The sequence below is a fragment of the Oreochromis niloticus genome, linkage group LG20, assembly GCF_001858045.2.
Source record: "Oreochromis niloticus isolate F11D_XX linkage group LG20, O_niloticus_UMD_NMBU, whole genome shotgun sequence".
NCBI classification, from domain to species: domain Eukaryota; kingdom Metazoa; phylum Chordata; class Actinopteri; order Cichliformes; family Cichlidae; genus Oreochromis; species Oreochromis niloticus.
Genome location: NC_031984.2, coordinates 1,330,766 through 1,350,588, shown reverse-complemented (window position 1 = coordinate 1,350,588; position 19,823 = coordinate 1,330,766). Strand labels below are relative to the sequence as shown.

The 19,823-nt window shown below is 43.9% G+C and overlaps 1 protein-coding gene across 1 annotated transcript; it reads right to left on the bottom strand.

The window, feature by feature from the left end:
- Positions 1-386: 386 nt before the first annotated feature.
- Positions 387-18,843, bottom strand: LOC100691268 (uncharacterized). Its single transcript, XM_019349291.2, has 22 exons — positions 18,737-18,843; positions 18,172-18,204; positions 18,020-18,079; positions 15,185-15,320; positions 13,702-13,811; positions 11,681-11,725; positions 11,271-11,403; positions 11,058-11,161; positions 10,964-10,970; positions 10,258-10,345; positions 9,891-9,981; positions 9,594-9,626; positions 7,886-8,101; positions 7,344-7,479; positions 7,144-7,253; positions 7,008-7,052; positions 6,790-6,922; positions 6,606-6,709; positions 3,205-3,333; positions 2,335-2,727; positions 1,313-1,795; positions 387-520 (listed from the first exon to the last, which is right to left on the bottom strand). The coding sequence occupies exons 1-22, from the start codon at positions 18,765-18,767 to the stop codon at positions 387-389; spliced, it is 2,754 nt and encodes a 917-aa protein (XP_019204836.1). The 5' UTR covers positions 18,768-18,843.
- Positions 18,844-19,823: the final 980 nt, after the last annotated feature.

The window sequence follows — 19,823 nt, the reverse complement described above, 5'->3', positions numbered from 1 at the left end:
AACTAGGGTACGCGTACCCTCGGGGGTAAGCAAGTGGCTGTAGGGGTACGCGTGGGTGAGGGTTGGAGTGGGGATCACAAATTTTAAAAGCCGAAATTTGCGCTAATGCAGTTTTATGTGGCTATCAAATACATGACTATATACCACCCTCTGGTGTTCAGCAAAAAAATAGCTCTGACAAAATACATGGGCGTGACTTGCCCAAATGACTGACACCAAACAGTTGAAGTTGCCTCCAAGCATTCAGTGCAGCGCGAAAATGGACAAGTGGTTAACATGAAAAAAAAGGCCCTACCACAGAGACACTGGCCACAACAACCAATCAGCTCATATCTGAAGATGCATTTTCCAGTGACCCCACAGGTGATTGTTCAACAACGTGTTCGTCAGATTTGGATGCTAGCACGGATGTATCTGTGGTTACTAGCCAAGTGGCTAGCATAGCTGGAGCCAGTCATGTGGAAAGTGATGAAGTGTCTGATGCGGAGCGTCAAAGTGGGAGAAAGCAGGACAGCTCGGACTGTAACACAACCTCATCAAAGAAGCGCAAATATGATGACAATTATATTTCGCTGGGGTTCACGTGTATAAATATTGGTGGATTTTCCTGGCCACAATGTGTTATTTGTGCAGAAGTATTGTCTCAGAACTCAATGAAACCTTCACTTTTGCGCAGACATTTAGAGACAAATCATCCCCATTTGAAAAATAAACCAAGAGAATATTTTGAGCGACAGCTAAAATCACTTTCAACAAGTAAAACCTGCATTCAAGTGCCAGATCTTATGAATAAAAACAGAATACAAGCATCTTACATGGTCAGTTACAGAGTGGCTAAAACCAACAAACCCCACACTATTGTGGAGGACCTCATTCTCCCTGCTGCTTTAGATAAGGTGGGGACAATGTTGGGGGAAAAGGCAAAAAAGACGATACCATCATCAAACACGGAGGAGACAGAGGTTTCTTGGGAGCACAGCCGTTTATTGGCATTCGACAGGCGAGCACACTGCTGCTAGCAAACTGCTCGGCACGGCAACGACAACAACACCAAAATGGCACTCTCTCACCCGGAAACACACAATTGCAGAGAGAGCGTCACCTGTAACCATGGCAACAGAACATAACTGTCAGAACAAAACCCCGAACAGCCCTGACCCGCTACATAGCCCCCACCTAAGGGGTCAGTCGTCCCCGACAACCCCATTACCCAACACAAAGTCCTGCAAATGTCCATGTGTCTTCCTTCGGCACGCAGGCCGATCTCGACCAGCAGGGGAAGAGTCACTTGGATGAGAACCTGGGGTGCCACCAGCATCCCCTGCCCCGGCGGCTGCTGGAGCGGGCGGGCAGTACGGTGAGAGCCTGTCCTGGTGCAACACCGCCACGTGCCCTGGGCCCGGCATGCGGATCTGGTAAACCACTTCTGTTAGCCGCCCCACGACTTCCGCCGGCCCTTGCCAGTGACCGCACAGCCTGGGGGACACCCCTCTCTTGTGAACCGAGCAGTACACCCAAACCTTGTCGCCAGGCACCAAAGTTCCCCCTCGGCACCTGGTGTCGCAGGCTCTTTTCTGTCGTACTCCGGTGCTGACCTGGGCCTGGCGGGTGTAGTCATGAACCACTCGTGGCGGCTCCCTCAGCCTCCTGTAGCAGTCCCTGGCCACCGACACGCGCCGGTTCCCTGCCTCGGGGATGGGGAAAGGCCCTAGGACAGGGGTCTGCAACCTTTTACACCCGTAGCCACTCCCCGTGCCTCCTGGGCCCGCTCTCCCTGCCGTTTCGTGAGGGGCAGCTGGCGTGGGCGCAGACAGATGGGTTGAGCAGAGCCGGTGTCGATGGTGTGCTGAACCAGCCGCGTCTGCCTGCAGTCTCTGGTTCCCTGCTTTTGACTGCACTGGAGGGCCAGAGTCTCTGTACCAAGAGTGATAGCCAGCTTCGCGGTGTCAACGCAGGCCCCCCAGCGGGTCAGCAGATCAAGGCCGATGATGCACTGATCTTGGATGTCAGCAAGCCAGAAGTCGTGCACCAGCTCCAAATCCTTCACTTGAATCCGCAACGGTTTCTTCCCCCGCATGTCAGTTCTCTCCCCCGTCACTGTCATCAGCTGGGTGTCGGTGGGTGACCAACCCATCACAAGCGGCCCGGATGTTCCAGGAAACACACCAGGTCTTATTAGGGAAATAGTGGACCCCGTGTCCACCAGGGCCTGGCAGGACTGGTCCTCAACACAGCAGCTCAGGTAGAGTCCCTTGAGGTGCCTGACTAGGCCCGCCACCGTGCATCGTTCTTGGAGGGGGGTAGGAAGCTGGAGCGGTGGTCCCCTTGCTGTACCGCTCCCCCTCTCATCCCCCTGAGGCCACATAGTTGTGGCCTTCGGGGCGGGCGCCAGGCAGTCGCGCGCCACGTGGCCAGGCTCATCGCACCGGTAGCAGCGGTCAGTCGGTCGACGGGGATGCCTCCAGAGCACCGAGTCCTGCGGCTGGCATATCCCCGCGACCTCCCCCTCACTGTCACAGTCTGCAGCTCTGATTTGAGGGTAGTTTGTGGGGCGCAACTGCTGGTCAGGTCGCGAGGTGAGCACGAGTTCGGCCCTTTCAGCCTCAAGGAGCGCCTCACGGAGAGTCTGATGCATGGCCAGGTGGACGTGTTGGCGTAGTCGCTCTAGGAAAAGTCCTCGCAGGAATGCATGCAGGCTAAGGTCCTCACGGGCTGCTGCTGGGAACTCTGGGTAGCCACGACGAGCATACAGCAACACATCCGCTGCAAAGGTGCCCAGGCTCTCCCCCGGCCTACGGCTCCGGTTGGTCAGCTGCTCCCTGCTCTAATCAGTGGAGTGCCGCTGCCCAAATCGCCTCTCGAGTGCTATGGTGAGGGCCTGGAGCTCATGCTGCTCTGACGGGGCTAGGTCAAGGAGTACCTGCAGTGCATCTCCTTCCGATGCTAGCGCTAGGTGTGTAGCAGCCTCTTCGTCGCTCCAGCCATTATGCCTCGCGGCTAGCCGGACTTGTGAGAGGTAGGGCTCTAGCGGGGTTAGCCCATTGTATTTCGGTACCTTAACTGGCGTGGTAGGCATAACTGCTCGCGGTTGGGGGCTCGGTGTGTGGGTCGACAGAGGTAGCCCATGAAGCATTGCCCTAGCGTCGGTCGCGGCGGTGCGCTCGCGCCATCGGGACCCGTCGGGGGACTTACATGGCCACTCACGTCCTCTCTCTTCAATCGCCAGCTTCCCAAGCGGGGAATGTTCTCCTCGACAGCTTGCTCCATTCTCCGAATGTCTCTCTCCATTATGGCGAGGGTGAGCAATCCCACTTCTGACACCAATGTGGTGAGCTCAGACAGGGAGGAGACAGAGGTTTCTTGGGAGCACACAGTTGCAGAGAGAGCGTCACCTGTAACCATGGCAACAGAACATAACTGTCAGAACAAAACCCCGAACAGCCCTGGCCCGCTACAATACTGTCTCACGGCGCATCAATGCAATGTCAGAAAATGTTTTACAGCAGCTACTTCTGCGCATACGCCACAGTGAATTTTATGCAATACAGCTAGATGAGTCCACGGATGTGGCTGGCCTGGCGCATCTCCTCGTATATGTGCGCTACATTCATGAAGGAACCATCAAGGAGGACATGCTGTTCTGTAAGCCGCTGGAAGAAAGGACAACTGCCGCAGATATTTTTCAAAAGCTGGACACATTCATGAACACACATGGACTCGTGTGGGATAGATGTGTTGGCATCTGTAGTGATGGCGCACGGGCCATGACTGGGAGACACGGAGGTGTGGTTTCACGTGTGCAAGCAGTCGTGCCAGATGCCTCTTGGGTACACTGCAGCATCCACTGAGAGGCTCTTGCTGCAAAGTGAATACCTGTCCGTTTGAAACATGTTTTGGACATGAGTGTAAAAATGGTTAACTTTGTGAAAGCCAGGCCGCTGAACTCCCGCTTATTTGCTGCGTTGTGCAATGAGATGGGCTGCGAGCATGAGACATTATTACTCCACACAGAGGTTCGCTGGCTATCTAGAGGGAAAGTGCTGACCCGTTTCTTTGAGCTGAGGGATGAACTTAAAGTTTTCTTCAGTAACCATCCCTTTGAGCTGTCTGAACATTTGCATGATGAAGAGTACCTTACGTGCCTGGCTTATATGTGTGATATATTTTCTCGTCTGAACGAGCTCAATCTCGGATTACAAGGTGTTTCTGCAACTATATTCAATGTTCAAACTAAAGTTGACAAAACGGTGAATTCTAATAAATCTTTTGCTACACTGCTAGTATTAAGTAGTAAAGTTCGCTATTAAAATTCTGTCATTACTAAAATATATTAATACATTTATTTGGTGGTGAGAAATAATCGACTGTGCAGTATTTATTTTTATGCATGCGGTATTGCAATGTATTTATAGACACTAATTAAGAGTCGTTTGTAGCAGGGGGTATGCGGCTGATGCTGACATGTCTCAAGGGGTACGTGGCTGGAAAAAGTTTGGGAAGCACTGGTGTAGACCAAAATACTAAACAAGGGCCCGATATTCACTTACGAGGACATTATACTGCCACTGTTCTATCGAAATTTAAAATGAATGCCCTCATATGTGGATCTCATTTTTCTCAAAAACAAAAATCAGGTAAAAAAAAAAAAATCTGGTAATTCTTTGTTTTTACATTCATCAGGTCCCAATCAGCCCAAATAGCAAAGAGAAATTAAAAATGCATGAAAGAGTTCTTAAGAGGTTAAACACATCTCACACGTGTGTTACAAAAGTGTAAACGCTGGCACCAAAATGTGAACACAACTCACACACAGCTGTCATCTTTTACACACAGCTGCTCACAGCTGAACACACGTTTCTAATAACATGATCAGACCGAATCTGTGGAAGAGTTAAAGATCTACGACATCCGTATGTGAAGTAAGTGTGACCTACACACACTTTCAGCAGCGAGGCTTCCAGTACAAGTCTACGCCCAGAGGCCTGCTGTTACTGTAGGCTCCTAGTTGCTGCTCTTGCAGTGCTGTACACTATATTATAATGTCGCATAAATCTGGAGTGCATATGCTGTAAATACACTACTGGACATTGTGGACATCCACGGTCACACTTCATGCATAATGCACTTTTTATATGTACGGACGTGTGCAGGTATATGTATACAAATGTATATTTAGTGTGTACATGTGTGTGTGAGTGTACATGTCTATACTTGTAGATACTAGAGATATCTATTACTTACATAGTAATAGTAATGGTAGAATAGTTACATTTACATCTTGCATATTTCCAAAACCTTCTATCATAGTCACATGTATGCTACTGTTGTATGAAGTCCATCCATCCATCCATTCGCTTCCGCTTATCCTTTTCAGGGTCGCGGGGGGCGCTGGAGCCTATCCCAGCTGTCATAGGGCGAGAGGCGGGGTACACCCTGGACAGGTCACCAGTCTGTCGCAGGGCCAACACACAGGGACAGACAACCATGCGCACTCACATTCACTCGCACATTCACACCTAGTGACAATTTGGATTATCCAATTAACCTATCCCCACAAGCTGTATGAAGTGTATTACTTATTTGGTATTTGTTTGTTTTTTGTTTGTTTTTTTGTATTTTTGTATTTTTCATCTGCTATCTGTACCAGAGCTGAGGTAACACACAAATTTCCCCGCCGTGGGATCAGTACAGTCTTATTTTAATCTTACTTCATAAGTCTGTCATTCTGAAACACGCTGTGCAAAGTCCTACTGTTCTGTTTTATTCAGAATGTGTTGTGGAGTCTTTCCCTCACAAAGCGCCTTGAGGTGACTGTTGTGTTTGCTGCTGTATAAATACAATTGAACTGAACAGAACCTCACATTTCATGTAATGTGTGTTTTGTACTATCAAACTATGAGTACTGTTAGAGAAGTACCACAGAGTCAATGACGTTGGTGTCCTTAATGATAAAAAGCTCCTCTTCACATCCGACCGTTTCAACAGAGTCACATCAGAAATTAGTCAGATCCCTGTCACATTTAACTCACACCATCCAGTCAATACGTTTCATTATTTTATTATTGAAGGCAAATTTAAGAGTCAAGCAGGCGTAAGAATACAAGGGGAAAAAAGAAGAAATCATTTAAGACAATCAGTGTTAAATCAGTTTTACATTTAAAATCATTCATTATCTGAAACGTCTTAAAGGCCAAGTGTATGTGGACACCGCAGACCACAACTTAACAGGTCTGGAAAGAATCTGATGTGCATGTAAAATCAGTATCTTCGTATTTTTGACCAGACGTTGCACAGGATGTTGAATTATCTTTTTCTTTTTGATTCATAATTGATTCATTGCACATTTTCTTCAAAGAACATAGACGTTGATGCTATTTGGATGTCAGCGATTTCCTCCATTCAGTGATCTGGAAAACCAACTGAAAGAAAATTTATGTCAGAGAGTTTCATTACTGAACCCCAACGTTTTAGGAAACAGGATCAGTGCTGAACCACCTAAAAGCACAGTGTGTAAGGGCAGATTCACATTTCTCTCTAAATGTTAAATGAGCTAAATGTTTTGTTGTTATAAATGCTCTAATTAAAGAGAAGTCTGAGGTACTTACAGTGACAGCTGTAAGCCATCTCCAGGTACTTGTAGGTGCCAAAACACGGGTCTCCAAACACAGAGCTGCTCACTTTAACAGTACAGTTGCTTTTCCCGTTACAGCTGCAGATTCAGGTAAAGGTGAGTTGAAATATGTTGTGTGAGAAGACAAAAGGCTGAAGGAAGTGAGTCTGCATCTTTACCTGTCAGCTAAAATGCTTATGGGCTTTGAGCATTGGACATTTTGGAGCTGAGAGGCTGGAAGATTCAAAGAGCATGTGGTCGAATCACGGCGCCCGTAATCAGCTCCGTGGATGAGTAAAACCTGGCCTTCACCTGAAGAAGAGCAAACGTTAACCTCATTTGTATTTTTACCGCATGAATCAAAAGACTCACAAAGAAGGAGAAACTGTGCTCTCACCGCACTGAAGGTTTGCCAGAGAATCGTCACAAGTTACACTGTGGACTGACAAAGACAAATAAAGCACATTAGAAACATGCACATTCACAAATTTGAATACACTGAATATTAGTTTCTAATCACAGTTGTAATGTACTCGCTGGGAAGCAGGTGTAGGTGGTGTCCAAGTATTTGTAAATGCCGGAGCACGGATCAGAAGTACGGAAGGAGTTTGTACTTATTTCACACACCTTCTTGCCATCACATCTGCAGGGAGACAAAGAGGAGCTCTCATCTTTTCAGGTGAGTTAAAGTGATCGATTAATGATTCATCCATGATTCATCAGATTTGTTTACCTGCTCTTGACGTCTTTCAGAGTGTCTATCTGGAAACACTGTGTATTCGCAAGCTGATCTGCAGGAATGCCATCACTGCAGATTTCTGCATCTGTCCGCCCGTACATAGCTGCCTGCACGATGATCACTCCATTATCTGTCATACAGAGAACGATGACGGTCAAAAGGAGGGAATCACAAGAAATGCATAAGATGTGCAGCACAAGAAAAACAAATAGAGGCTTTTTATGTTTTCAATAATCAGAAAATGTCCTCCTGTAGTTCTGTGGTGTTACAAGAAGTCTGAAAGGTCACATCAGTCACAAGCATAAACTACAGTTTCACTGAATAAAGCACAAAAAGAACCTAAACCTTAACAGGTTCTTTTGCTCCTTGGGTAAGACTTTACTGAGCTGAGTTTCTCATAAACATAGAGTCAGACTTCTATTTACAACCTGAGGAGTCGCCCCCTGCAGGACATTAGAAAGAATGCACATTACATCAGAACTGGGTTCACTTTTGAGTGAGAGCTAGGAGCTATAAAAAAAACATTTTTATGTTACCACAGCTCAGGCGTTGCACATTGTCAAGGCTGTCACAGGTGATCACCCTCGCTGTGGACATGAAGGTCGGCGGGAATGGGCCCATAGGTCCACCTTGGCCCATAGGTCCACCTTGGCCCATAGGTCCACCTGGGGCCATAGGACCACCTAGGCCCATAGGACCACCTGGGCCCATAGGACCACCTGGGCCCATAGGACCACCTGGGGCCAAAAAGCCTGAAATGAAAAATGTAAAAAGTCCATAATTAGTGAGTCTTGGAAAAATTAATTATACTACAGCAGGGTCTTCATAAACAAATATGAATGGATTTGAAATATAGAAAACACAGGGCAAGTGGGAAATAATCCCAGTCGACTTAATGTCATTATATGTATGTATATGTATTTGTATTTTGTAACACTCATCTGAACCGGTTGAGGAATGATTTCCTCCACATCAGTCACTGATGGTCTGTCACCCAACATTTTTGTGTTATTTTGTATTGTAGTTATGCCCGTGCTTTTGTCTCCCCTTTCTGTTCCCACGTGTCTGTCCTTGCGTTCTGTCTCTCCCCAGTCTGTCATGTGTCTCATCTCTGTGTGCACACGTTGTCAAGTCCGTGTTGTCATGTCTACGTTCCATTATGTTTCCTGTTTTACTTTGAAGGGTTCGATGTTTCCATGTTCAGTTTTACTTCCCCTGTGGTGTCATGTTCATTTGTGTCAGCTGTGTTTCTCCAGGTGTTTCCACTTCCTTCATTGCCCTTCGGTCTCCTTCGGTTCAGTGTCGGGTCATCTGTTTACCTTGTGTCACGTCACATCATAGAGTTTTTCTACAACTGCTCAGGTTCATGTTTGTTTTATTTCATGGCTACGTTTTGCATGTCCCTGTTTAGCTTTATGTTCTGGTTTTGTATCATTGTTGTCATAGTTTAGTTTTTCCCAGCTTAGGTTAGTTCCACCCTTGTTTCACTTTGCTTTGTTTTTCTGTCGTGTCTGCTTTTGGGTCCACACCACAAACACACTGGCTACTCTGCCGTGACAGGTCTGACTGGTTTTCAGTCACTGAAGCCTCCTGCTGGGTGACTCATGCACAATAATGAAAGTGATGCTATTCACATAATGTAAGAATGTTTAACAGTGTCGTTCCTGGGGTCCGATATGTAACCTGACTGGCTGAGCATGATGGAAGCCAATCAGACGTAAGTTATGGTAGGGACAATGAAGACCAGTCCCCATAATTCCGATTATCTAAGTGTTCCCACCACAGGTTTAACATCATTTTCACAGGCGACTGTTCTCTGTTACTGAACTGCTTTCACTCAATGCTTCAATGAGTCCGAGTTTCCAGAGTTTACCTGAGGGATTTTTCCTTAGTGGTGGTGGGACTGAAAACTTATCACAGGCTCTTGTAGTTAGTGGTGTATTAAAATCAAATAGCACATAAATGCACTATAGTATACAGGCATGAAGCAAAACTGCTATGCAAATCTAGGCTCTCTCTTTGGAAGAAACTCTGAGTATGAAGGAGTGTTAGAGCCAGAAAAATATTATTGTTTATTCTGAGAGAAAAAAAGAAATTCGATAGACCGATGTAAGGATGGCGATGGTTACAGGGTCGTGCAGTAAAGAGGATGGATGTCGATCAGCTCTCACCAACTCATCTACACGCTAAAGTATGAGGTTAAAAGGACATTAGCATAAAACATATCAAACATTCGGTGATTACCTGAAGTCATAAGTACACACGTTGCTGCGAGCACTGAAACATAAAAAGAGAAACCTGGGTGTTAGCCGGTGTACGACCTACAGCTGATTTACTCTTTTGTCTTCTGTATTACTGTAAGTAACAGTGTTTCACATGGACTTTAACACATGGCCTCAAAACATGAAATGAAAATGAATAAAAAACAGAGAAAAACTGGATACACAACTTACTGTTAAAAGACAACAAAGTCATGTAAATGACACATTAAAGGAACAACTTGGAACAACTTTTAGTGTGCAAAGACTTTCCTGTACTCACACAGTGTGCTGCTGAGTCCGGAGCACTGCATGCTGTTAGAGCTGGTTTTAGCGAAGAGCTGAGCTGATGGTGAAGCACACAGGAACCTGGTCTATTTGTACTGTTTCACTAAGAATGCTATCTGCACGCCAGGCAAGCAGCCAATCGAAAACTTTCCCTCATGGTGTGCAACAAACTGAAACAGACAATAGAATTTGACTTAGATAAAGGCCACAGGGCACACACACACACACACACACTGAGAGAAACATATCTGATGGAAAGGTGTGTATCCTGGAGAGAAACCAGAAGATAAAAACAGACCTGCAACTTGACCTGCTTGGCAGGTTTTGGATGTATGCTCAGCTTGATGTGGGGAATGTGTCACCTTGATGGCTCCATTCAATTCAGGCAGCAGCTGCAGCTCAGTGCTGGAGGTGCAGAGCATAGTCCAGCCTCTGAGTGGTGAAGCTCTGCTGGAGGTGGGAGATGAAGACCTCACAGACCGAAGCCTCTGTCAGTGTCCTCACGCCACATTTAGGTGTGGCAGCTCTGCCCATCATCCTCCTCTCTTCACCCTAATGCCGACTGTAGGATAACGTTTTTAGTTTAAAATGATCATTTATTATATGTGAATGTTGCTGTTTTGCACAGTCCAGAGAAGATTTGTCTTGAATGCCATGATCTGAAGGAACATCCTTTATTCAGTGATAATAAAACAGATGTTCGACACCAGGACGGAGCTTTAATGTTGTGGTCACATTAGCCAAAGCCAGACAGTGGCAGGCAGGCTTATTTCCATTTCACATTACAAATACAGAGACCAATGTTGTTTTTTTAAATAAAAAAGCAAAAACACATAATTAGTGGATAGATGTTTATTTTTGCAATTTTTAAAACAGTCAGATAACCTCCATCTAATACTGGACACGAAAAAAACAATCACAGCTGTTTGAAACTGACTCAGCTTCACTGTTTTACTGGATCATAGGAAAAGTCATCAAAAGCACTGAAGCTACTGAGAGACCCATGAAATCATTTTGCTGATTAATTCCCAATAAATTGTCATAAAACTGCATTTTAAATCCGTTCACGTGAGATCTGCAAAAGAACAGACAACATCTCCACGTCAGATCATGTCAGTCTTTGTAGTGTGAGAACATCTGCGTGATCATTTAGGCTGCTTACACTGACAGACGTAAGCCACCTCGAGGTATTTGTATGTACCAACACAGGGGTCTCCAAACACCGAGTTACTCGCTCTGATGGTGCAGCTGTTCTTCCCGTCACAGCTGGAGATGCAGAGCAATGTGAGTGAGTGCAGGCCTCGAAGTGCACTGAGGAATATGAAAGTAACACCTGCAGCTACAGTTTAAATCAGTAACAGGAGGAAAACAGTACCTCTCAGCGACTTTGCTGGTGGGACTGGAGCAGTAAACATTTTGGACCTGAGAGGCCGGACGTCTGTAGGAGCATGTGGTCTGATCGTGGCGTCCATAATGAGCCCCGTACACGAGGATAGTCTGCCCTTCATCTGACGAGAGACGACGAGCAGAAAACAACCCAGCAACATTTTTTCAATTTAATCAAATTTAAATTTGATTCAAGTCATATAAATCATTTAACACGGGTCGAATTCATGGAACATAACAAAATAACATATTAGCAAACGGTAACAGATGGATTTACTTAATAAACACTAATAAGAAATTAAAATGTAAATAAAATAAAAACAAAAAGAACTGCAATAAAAGTAGAAAATCTTCACCTAAAAATGATCAGAGTGATGCAACAGGTATAATGAATCTTACCACAGTGCAGGTGTGCAAACGAGTGCTCGCATGTGACCAGGTGACCTGTGGAAGCAGGTCAGATTAGATATGACAGCATTGAAGAAGCTGGCTCTCAGCTACATGTTGAACCTGCTGTTTGGCAGCCTCAATGTAAATACAGCTGAACGTTTAGGGATTCATTGCTTTCCACTGTCCCTGCTTAAACCTCAGGGGAAAAATATCTGGGTGTCATGTTTGTCTGGGCTCAAAATGTGGTCATAAATATTTTGTATTTGTAAATCAGGATTTGTATGTGTAAAAAGAATTTGTGCGTGCGTAAAAAAGATTTGTGTGTGGACTTAGCCAAAAAAAAACCTGCAAGTTACAAGTACGAATTTTGACCCTATTTTTCTTCCTGTCATCTGATTGGTCAATGTCATGTCAATCACAAATGTAACAATCTAATTAGAGAACAGATGGGTTTGGCTGTCGGAGGGGCGCTTTTTTGAACTGCAGGTCCTTGAAGGGTAATACAGTTTGAAGCTGGAGGATCTCTATATAAATATCCGATAGAAGCTAGGTCCCCTAACTTTCAGCAGCTGTTGAAAGGATAAAGTTGTGGTATGTCAGTGGTTAGAAATACCATTATTACTTTAGGATTAGTTTAACACAAAGTCAGGGCTGACCCGGGACCATTGCTGTGAGTCACAGTGCGCAGCATAAAGGTCCTTTCACATCGGACGCAGGATGTGCTGCTAATGCTAACTGCTAACTAAAAGCAAAGGATCCAGAATTTGTTGCGCTGGCTGCTGAGCTCTGTGGGTTTCTGCAGCAGCTCTACCTGTACTAGATGCACCTGCTCCTTGTCGTTTCTATCTCTGACTTTATGTCCTCTACAAGAGTTTCTGTTTGTTTTGCTAGTTCTTCAAATGTTCAATAAAAACATGTATGCTAATTCATAACGAAGAAAGCTTTGTAATGCAGACTGTCATTTCCAAAACACTGCCCGCCCCCCCGCAGTCCGCAGCGCTGTATTAAACACCAAACTCGGACGACCACAGACTGTTTTCCTTCGTGGTGATGAAGGAAAACGCTGGGCTGGCATGTAAAAGGGCATTTATTCCCTTCAAAGACCTGCAGTTCAAAAAAAGCGCCCCTCCAACAGCCAAACCCATCTGTTCTCTGATTGGATTGTTACATTTGTGATTGACATGACATTGACCAATCAGATGAAAGGAAGAAAAATAGGGTCAAAATTCGTACTTGTGACTTGCAGGGGCAAGTCAGACAGTTACAGACTTGTGTGTGACTTCACACAAATCTTTTTTACACATACAAATCTTTTTTACGCACGCACAAATTCTTTTTACACATACAAATCCTGATTTACAAGTACAATATATTTATGACCACATTTTGAGCCCATATGTTTGTACCTCTCTTCAGTTTGACTCACAGATCAAAGCAGTTGTTACCCAGTTTTCTTCAGAAAGATGAACTCTTTCTTTCTGTTAATAACCTAAACATTTGATGCATGAATGAAAGGATCCTGAACGTCTGCGTGCACAGAAGTGTGATCATATTTGTGAGGTACAGGACCAGAAATATTGTTGCTCACATATACGCGCCTACATGAACTTCATGTTCTCTAGCAGATCTTTTACATGCTCTGTCTCCCGCTGCTCACTTGGGTTTGTTAATCAGGGTCTTCTCATGATTCTGAATTTCTGATTGGTGCGTTCTCACTCACTGTCTCCCTCCTCAGATGACATCATCTACCTCAGGAACAGTGTTCACATCCCAGCTCAAAATGTTTTCATGAGCTTTCACATTAGCTTTAACATAATGTCATCAAAGCAGATTTTATGTTTTACTAAATTATAATGAAAAAGTCATTATTTGTTGTTTTCAACGTATTACTTGGTTTTGATGATTTATTGAACGTCTGCTGTGTTTAAATGTGTCGACTGACTTGACTTAGCGTTAGCATGCTCACAAACTCCCTGACCTTCTTTCTGAGCTCTGCTTTCTTCATAGTTTCATGGTCATGAGATACTGACTTGCAGGTAAACAGGTGTAGCTGGTCTGCAGATATTTGTAGGTGTCGACACAAGGGTCGGGACTTTGGACGTCAGTCACGCTCAGTTCACACACTTTCTTCCCATCACACCTGAAGGAAACACATACATTAAAAAAGCAGTGCTGGATGTTGGTTATTGTTTAACTGTGCTGCTTTTTCCAAAACATATTTACACATATTTCTTTGCTTTCTTTATTTTGCTCATGTAGCGGCTGTAATTGAAAGATGAACAGCAAAGGCTCAGTTGGCCCATTGAGAATAATTATTATTAGCTCAACCTCATGGACGCTCACATGTAGCTGACTGGTAGCTGCCACATTCTAGTGATGTGTCTGTCGCGAAGGAAACGGCTCTTAGAGCCGGATCTTTGACGTGAACGACGCGAGCCGTGGTTTGTTTGTTTTTTCTCTCACCCTCTCTCTCGCACTTTTTCCCGCTTCACTCCGCACGCGAGCCTTGTGCTTGCGCTGGGCAGAGGGGGGAGGGGCGGTAGTTACACTCGCAGTAGCACAGTAACAGAGCGGGAGGGAGAGAGAGAGGGACAACAACGTCACATTAGAAAGGTATAGTAATCATCCACAACTATTTCAGTTGCGGATGATAAAGGATTCAGAAAGTTTATTCATGCAGGTCCATATGACAGAGAATGTGCATCTTCTTTTTGTTTTCATATTTTAATTTATATTTAATTGTGTTGTGGTTTGCAGTGTTTTGTGTTGTTTTGCTTTAAATTTGTTTAAAAGGGAAAAGCTGAAAATTTAAATAGTTAAAAGTTGAACTGTGACTAGTTGGTTTTTGTATTATATGATTTATTTATTACATTTTATGTGGAGTGAATAAATAAAAGCATATTTACAGTGGCCCCTAGAGACAAAACACGTAAAAACTCCAAAACACGTAAAAACTCCAAAACACGTACAAAACACAACAGAAGTGCTCCAGGATGCTAGGGGCAGTGTTGAGCTTTTGTTACCTAGTGGCTACACAAGCCAAGAAGTACCAACGACCGGATTTGGTGTGTGGTAACGGGTAAATAATTTTTTTTAAATTATTTGAATATATATGAGTGCTTGTGTATAAATACACAAACAATACACATATGCTTTCAATTGTGTAATTTAAGTGATGTAGGTAGCTCTGTTTAGGAAGTTCAGTTAACTCTAGGAATGCGTTTTGGAGTTTGTACGTCCTTTGTCTCTAGGGGCCACTGTATATATTTATATATGTACATATATAAATAAAACCACTTTTTTTTACATTAGTAATTCCTTTTGTGCATAATTTTATATTATTGTTAATAATAAATTAATTAAAGCAACAAAACAACCTGAAGAGCCGGTTCGGAGCCGAAAGAGCCGTCTCTTTTTAGTGAGCCGAGCTGAAAGAGCCAGTTCTCTAAAAAGAGCCGGAAATCCCATCACTAGCACATTCACAACAGAAGTTTAGGATCCTTTCTCTTGTACCTCCTCCTGAGGATGTCCACGGTTCCCTGCTGAGAGCACTCTGTGTTGGTGAGCTGTTGTTGTGGTCTGCCCTCACTGCAGGTCTCTCTGTCTGCACGTCCATACAGAGCTGCTTCCACACTGATCACTCCATTTTCTGTCACATCAAGTGGATCAGAAACGACAGCATTTCATTTAAAAGCAGCGTAAAAATCAGAGTTCCCTGCGGTTTTTATTTCTGCATCGTTGTCTCAAGGCGCTTTGTTTTGCAGGTTAAAGACTCTACAATAACACATTGCTGCAAGCAGCTGAGAGGTTAGAACCTGAATAACAATAATAATCGTAGGTATTTTATTTTGCACTACATTTTCATTAACTGTAAAAGGTTTACTAAAATAATAACTACAATGTTATTTCATTTATGAGATACATCTAAGTATATTTATTGACTGAGTTCCTGGTTTGTTTGGTTTAATGTCTCCTGTGCACATGATCATATATAAACTAACGAATAAATTAAATTAAAGGAAAATTACTGAAAACTGTTTCTAACAAATACAATGACGAACATTAAACCTTTCATGCATGAATTATGACTACCTCAATCCGGATTTTTCTTCTAAGTATTTTTATTCGTCTTTAGGCAGTAAAAGATGAATAAAAATACTTATACTCATAATTCATGGATGACAGGATTAAATAACAATAATTACAATGAAACACGTCATACATAGGGATGGGTACCGGTTCTGACATAAACGGTAGTAACCAGACTGAAAAGCAGCGCACATTTCAGTGCTTTTTTTTCCTGAGATGTCATACACTTTGGATTCTAGCCAATCATTTTACCTTTGCAAGCATAGTAGGCGGGCCCAGGTACTTAGGTTCTTTTAGAGCAGAGCTACAGATTAAAAATGCCCAAGGCGAAGCGATCAAAAGTCTGGCTGTACTTCACAGCAAAAGATGCAAACTCAGCAGCCTGCAACAAGTGCTTTAAGCTGATACTGTGATACTGTCAAAGGAGGTAACACCTCGAATCTGATGAAACACCTGGCGACGTATAGCATTTTGTTAAAAGCCGAGAAATGCGCCGTATTTGATAGCTTGCTGCGAGACCTCACACCGAGCACATCTACTGCGGGTGTGGTGCCTGTTATCGGACCCGGAGTTAGCAACATCCCCCAAAAACCCGAAGAGGAGAGTCCTGGCCCCTAGCCCTGTCAGCGTAGCAGAAATGATGAGGATGATGATGGCAGCAGCAGCCGTTCTCCTCTGCGTGAGTAGCTTCATGTTGTTCGTGTGTAATTAACGTTGAGTAGGCTAACCACATTATTACATTAATGCATGTAAAGTGAACTAGCAAACACCATCGTAGTTACATGCGGCTGTCTTCTTGTTTGATGGCAGATACTCCCTTCACCCTGGCCAAAAAGGCTAAAATGACCAAAGAAAAAGTGGAAAACAGTTAAACATGAGAGGTTTTTGGACAAAGTTTGTGTTCTTCATTCTTTAAGCACCGGTTCAAGCACCGTTTAAGCACCGGCACCGTTTCAAAAGTACCGGTTTGGTACTGGTATTGGATAAAACTTAAACGATACCCATCCCTAGTCATACATCTATAGTAACATTACACGACCTTTGGGTGGCAGGGTATGGAGTGACACCAATGTAGTGGTTTATGTGCAAGTATACCATCAACACTGACACAAATACAAGAAAACAACCTATGAATAGCTGTAGTGACCACTGTGCATGAAAGAGTTCAAATTCACTGTCAGTTACAGTCACTGTAACCCACTGTGACAGCAGTCTGGCGAGGAAGGAGCGGCTAGCAGGTCCAGCGAGCGTGTGGTGTGGGGGTTAGCCGAAAAACCCAAAGCCAGTCGGTTAAATCCAATAACAGACCTTTATTCACCGTCAGCAACATTAAACCTTCTGAGCCAGGTCTCCACGGCTGTACTCGTCCGTGCATACATGCGCGCAGATTGGTAACGCCGGCGCCAGGCCGTCACAACGGTAAGGTTTTCCTTTTTGAATGGAACACGAGCAGCATGGAACGGCTGCCGCTAACAACACACACCCACTAGGAGACTCCCACAGCTATTACAATAGTAGGGCAACCCTCCCTAGTGGTGCTATAACCCAAAAGGGTTGTTACACCACACATAGATTAGCTGCTCTGCCCTGCCTACTGAGAAACAGTGTTGCCAACTCCTCAGTAAGAAAAATCACTATTGGCTGTCCTAAAAGTAGCGAGAAGTTGCTACTTTTAGAAGTTGTTTTAGATAAAAAGTAGTTAAGGGGGTCTGACAGCTTGCTAAATATAGCAACAAAGTCACTAAGTTGGCAACACTGCTGAGAAACCTGACACCGGATCATTTGTATACTTAAAGTGATTGGATGTTTAGCTGGGGGGAGGGTGAGTGTGTGAGCCTGCACACAAAGAGAACACAGAGAGAAAGCAAACAAGACTTAAACCCTATCATCTCATTTGTACCTTTTCCAGCAGATGTTTTCAGCTACTGTAGTAAATCTTGTCCAAAATCAGTTTGTGGATAATCTGTTTCTTTTCTCAACTTCCAAAAGTTTGACTTAAGGGGGCAGGAAGTTTGTTTAAGGGGGCATTGCCCCCTCTTGCCCCAGCGTAGAGCCGGCCCAATTTATGTATTTGTTTAAAAAATGTTTCCAATTTAGGACAATGAACCTTCAGATGAAAAAAATGCAAAAATCAAACCAAAATATTTTTTCTCAATTCATGAATTGCAAAAGTTTCATTGACTGAGTGAAATGTACAAGCCGATTTTTCACATCCCTGCCGAGTCGCTTTGGTTTTGCAGATCTAAACATGCATCGTACCACAGCTCAACCTCTGGACAACGTCCATGTCACAGGTGACAGCTTTCTCCATGGAAGCATCTGAAGAACAGATATGAAAATGTGACATGAGGTGAGCTCTGCACGCTTCGCTCTGTAATGATAAACTGGATCTTGCACCACAGGCTGTTTACCTGCTCCGCTGGGCAAACACGTCGCTGCCAGCACTGAAAACAAACATCAATGTTTTATTCATTGAGCAAGAGAAAAGATTTAAACAAAAATGATTTGATCATCCTTTTGAAAAAGCAGAGCTTCTCAAACATGCATGTTGTATATTAATATTAAGGCTTTGATGTTTGACCTATTTTCCTGTAACTGAAATAAAATTATTTTCACCGTAATGTTGCTTCACCGTCACATTATTATCTGCTACCAGCTTTGAACATACTTTTCTGTGAGGTATCTAAGTCACACCTTTAGCAGCGGGTGTCACATGTGTCATGAAATCACAGCCTCATCCAAGTGTCTGTCACCTTTCATGTTAACCATAAAATGTGCTCAGCATTTACATTCAGCTCAGAGATCCCTGCTTACAGCCTCGCAGAGCTGCTGAGGCTGTCAACAAGCGATACATCTGGACCCATCCAACATCCAGAAAACCCACATACATATAAAATAATATTCTCATCAGACGGAAACAAACATTTTAGAATTCAGTCATTAAATATAAATAAAGAAAATCCTTCATGTACTCACACAGTGTGCTGATGAGCCTTACATACAGCATGGTGTCCGTGCTGGTGAACACTGCTGGTACCTGACTCAAACACACCTCTATTTATTCAGTTTGATAAGGAACTTTATTTTAAACAGTAGTTTGACCCTGTTGGATCCTACCCAGACGGATTAACTGGAAACTCAATTTCAAGCAAGAATCTATGATTAGTGGGTGTAAAAGATTATAAAACAGAACAACATCCAGTGTTTGCTCCAAGGCTCTCAAAAGGATGGAGACCAGAATTTATGATACACTTAAAAGTTATTTTCAAAGAATGTCAGTGTTTATGTGAGTGAGTTTTAAACGTGTTTGTAGACGGACTTTAGGACTTTGAGGACGCGCAGGAAGAGACGCTTTGCCAGTAAATGTTTACTTGGCAAACCTTCACATGCGGCCGCCCCTCCCTGAGCCTGGCTCTGCCAGAGACTTCTTGTTTTTCTTAATAAAGCCGACAAGATGACACCCCTAGCCACTTAGGGGGGTTAGTGTTGTGAAGTTTAGGATGTGATGATGGTTAGAGGTGGAGTTGGGGGGTTAGGGTTTGGTGTGTAGTGTGATGGTCAGATCATGCTGGCCTACATCCCTTACAAGGGATCACGCTCAGACCTAAGTCAACAATCAGTTTTCAGAGTTGACATCAGCTTTTGCTGCCACACTATTTTTCTCTTCATTGTTGCGTGAGAAAAATCCTGCTACACAGCATGCCAACAGCAGTCCAGGATCCACAGACAGAACAGGTTTATATAGACCGGTCCTCCATATATTTACCCTCTCTGTGCCTGGATTCACTTCAGCAAATGTAAAAATTTTACAGCTTTTTAGTTTAGTAACTTTTTCTTTCATATGCAGGTTTCCTTCAAACGCCTTCCTACAATCAGTATGTGTGTTACGTTTCATGTTCATTTGCTTTCCTCACTATCCTCAGGCGGCATCACATTTTTACTTTATCTTTCTTTCTGTGATCAGTGGCCTGTTGTTGGAGGTAGGCAATCTTTTATGTATTTTTGTCCTGTTACTGTCATGTTTCGGCTGTGTGCAGGCAGGAAGAGGACCCAAAATGTAGAA

What these genes read in the sequence shown, in the direction of transcription:
- LOC100691268 (XM_019349291.2), bottom strand. Translation starts at nt 18,767, where the DNA reads ATGCTGTATGTAAGGCTCATCAGCACACTGT. An exon ending in GTGTTTGCCCAGCGGAGCAG is followed by an intron (nt 18,080 to 18,171) that starts GTAAACAGCCTG and finishes TCTGTTCTTCAG; the next exon opens with ATGCTTCCATGGAGAAAGCT. An exon ending in GGCGATTGAAGAGAGAGGAC is followed by an intron (nt 2,728 to 3,204) that starts GTGAGTGGCCAT and finishes GTGGCTACCCAG; the next exon opens with AGTTCCCAGCAGCAGCCCGT.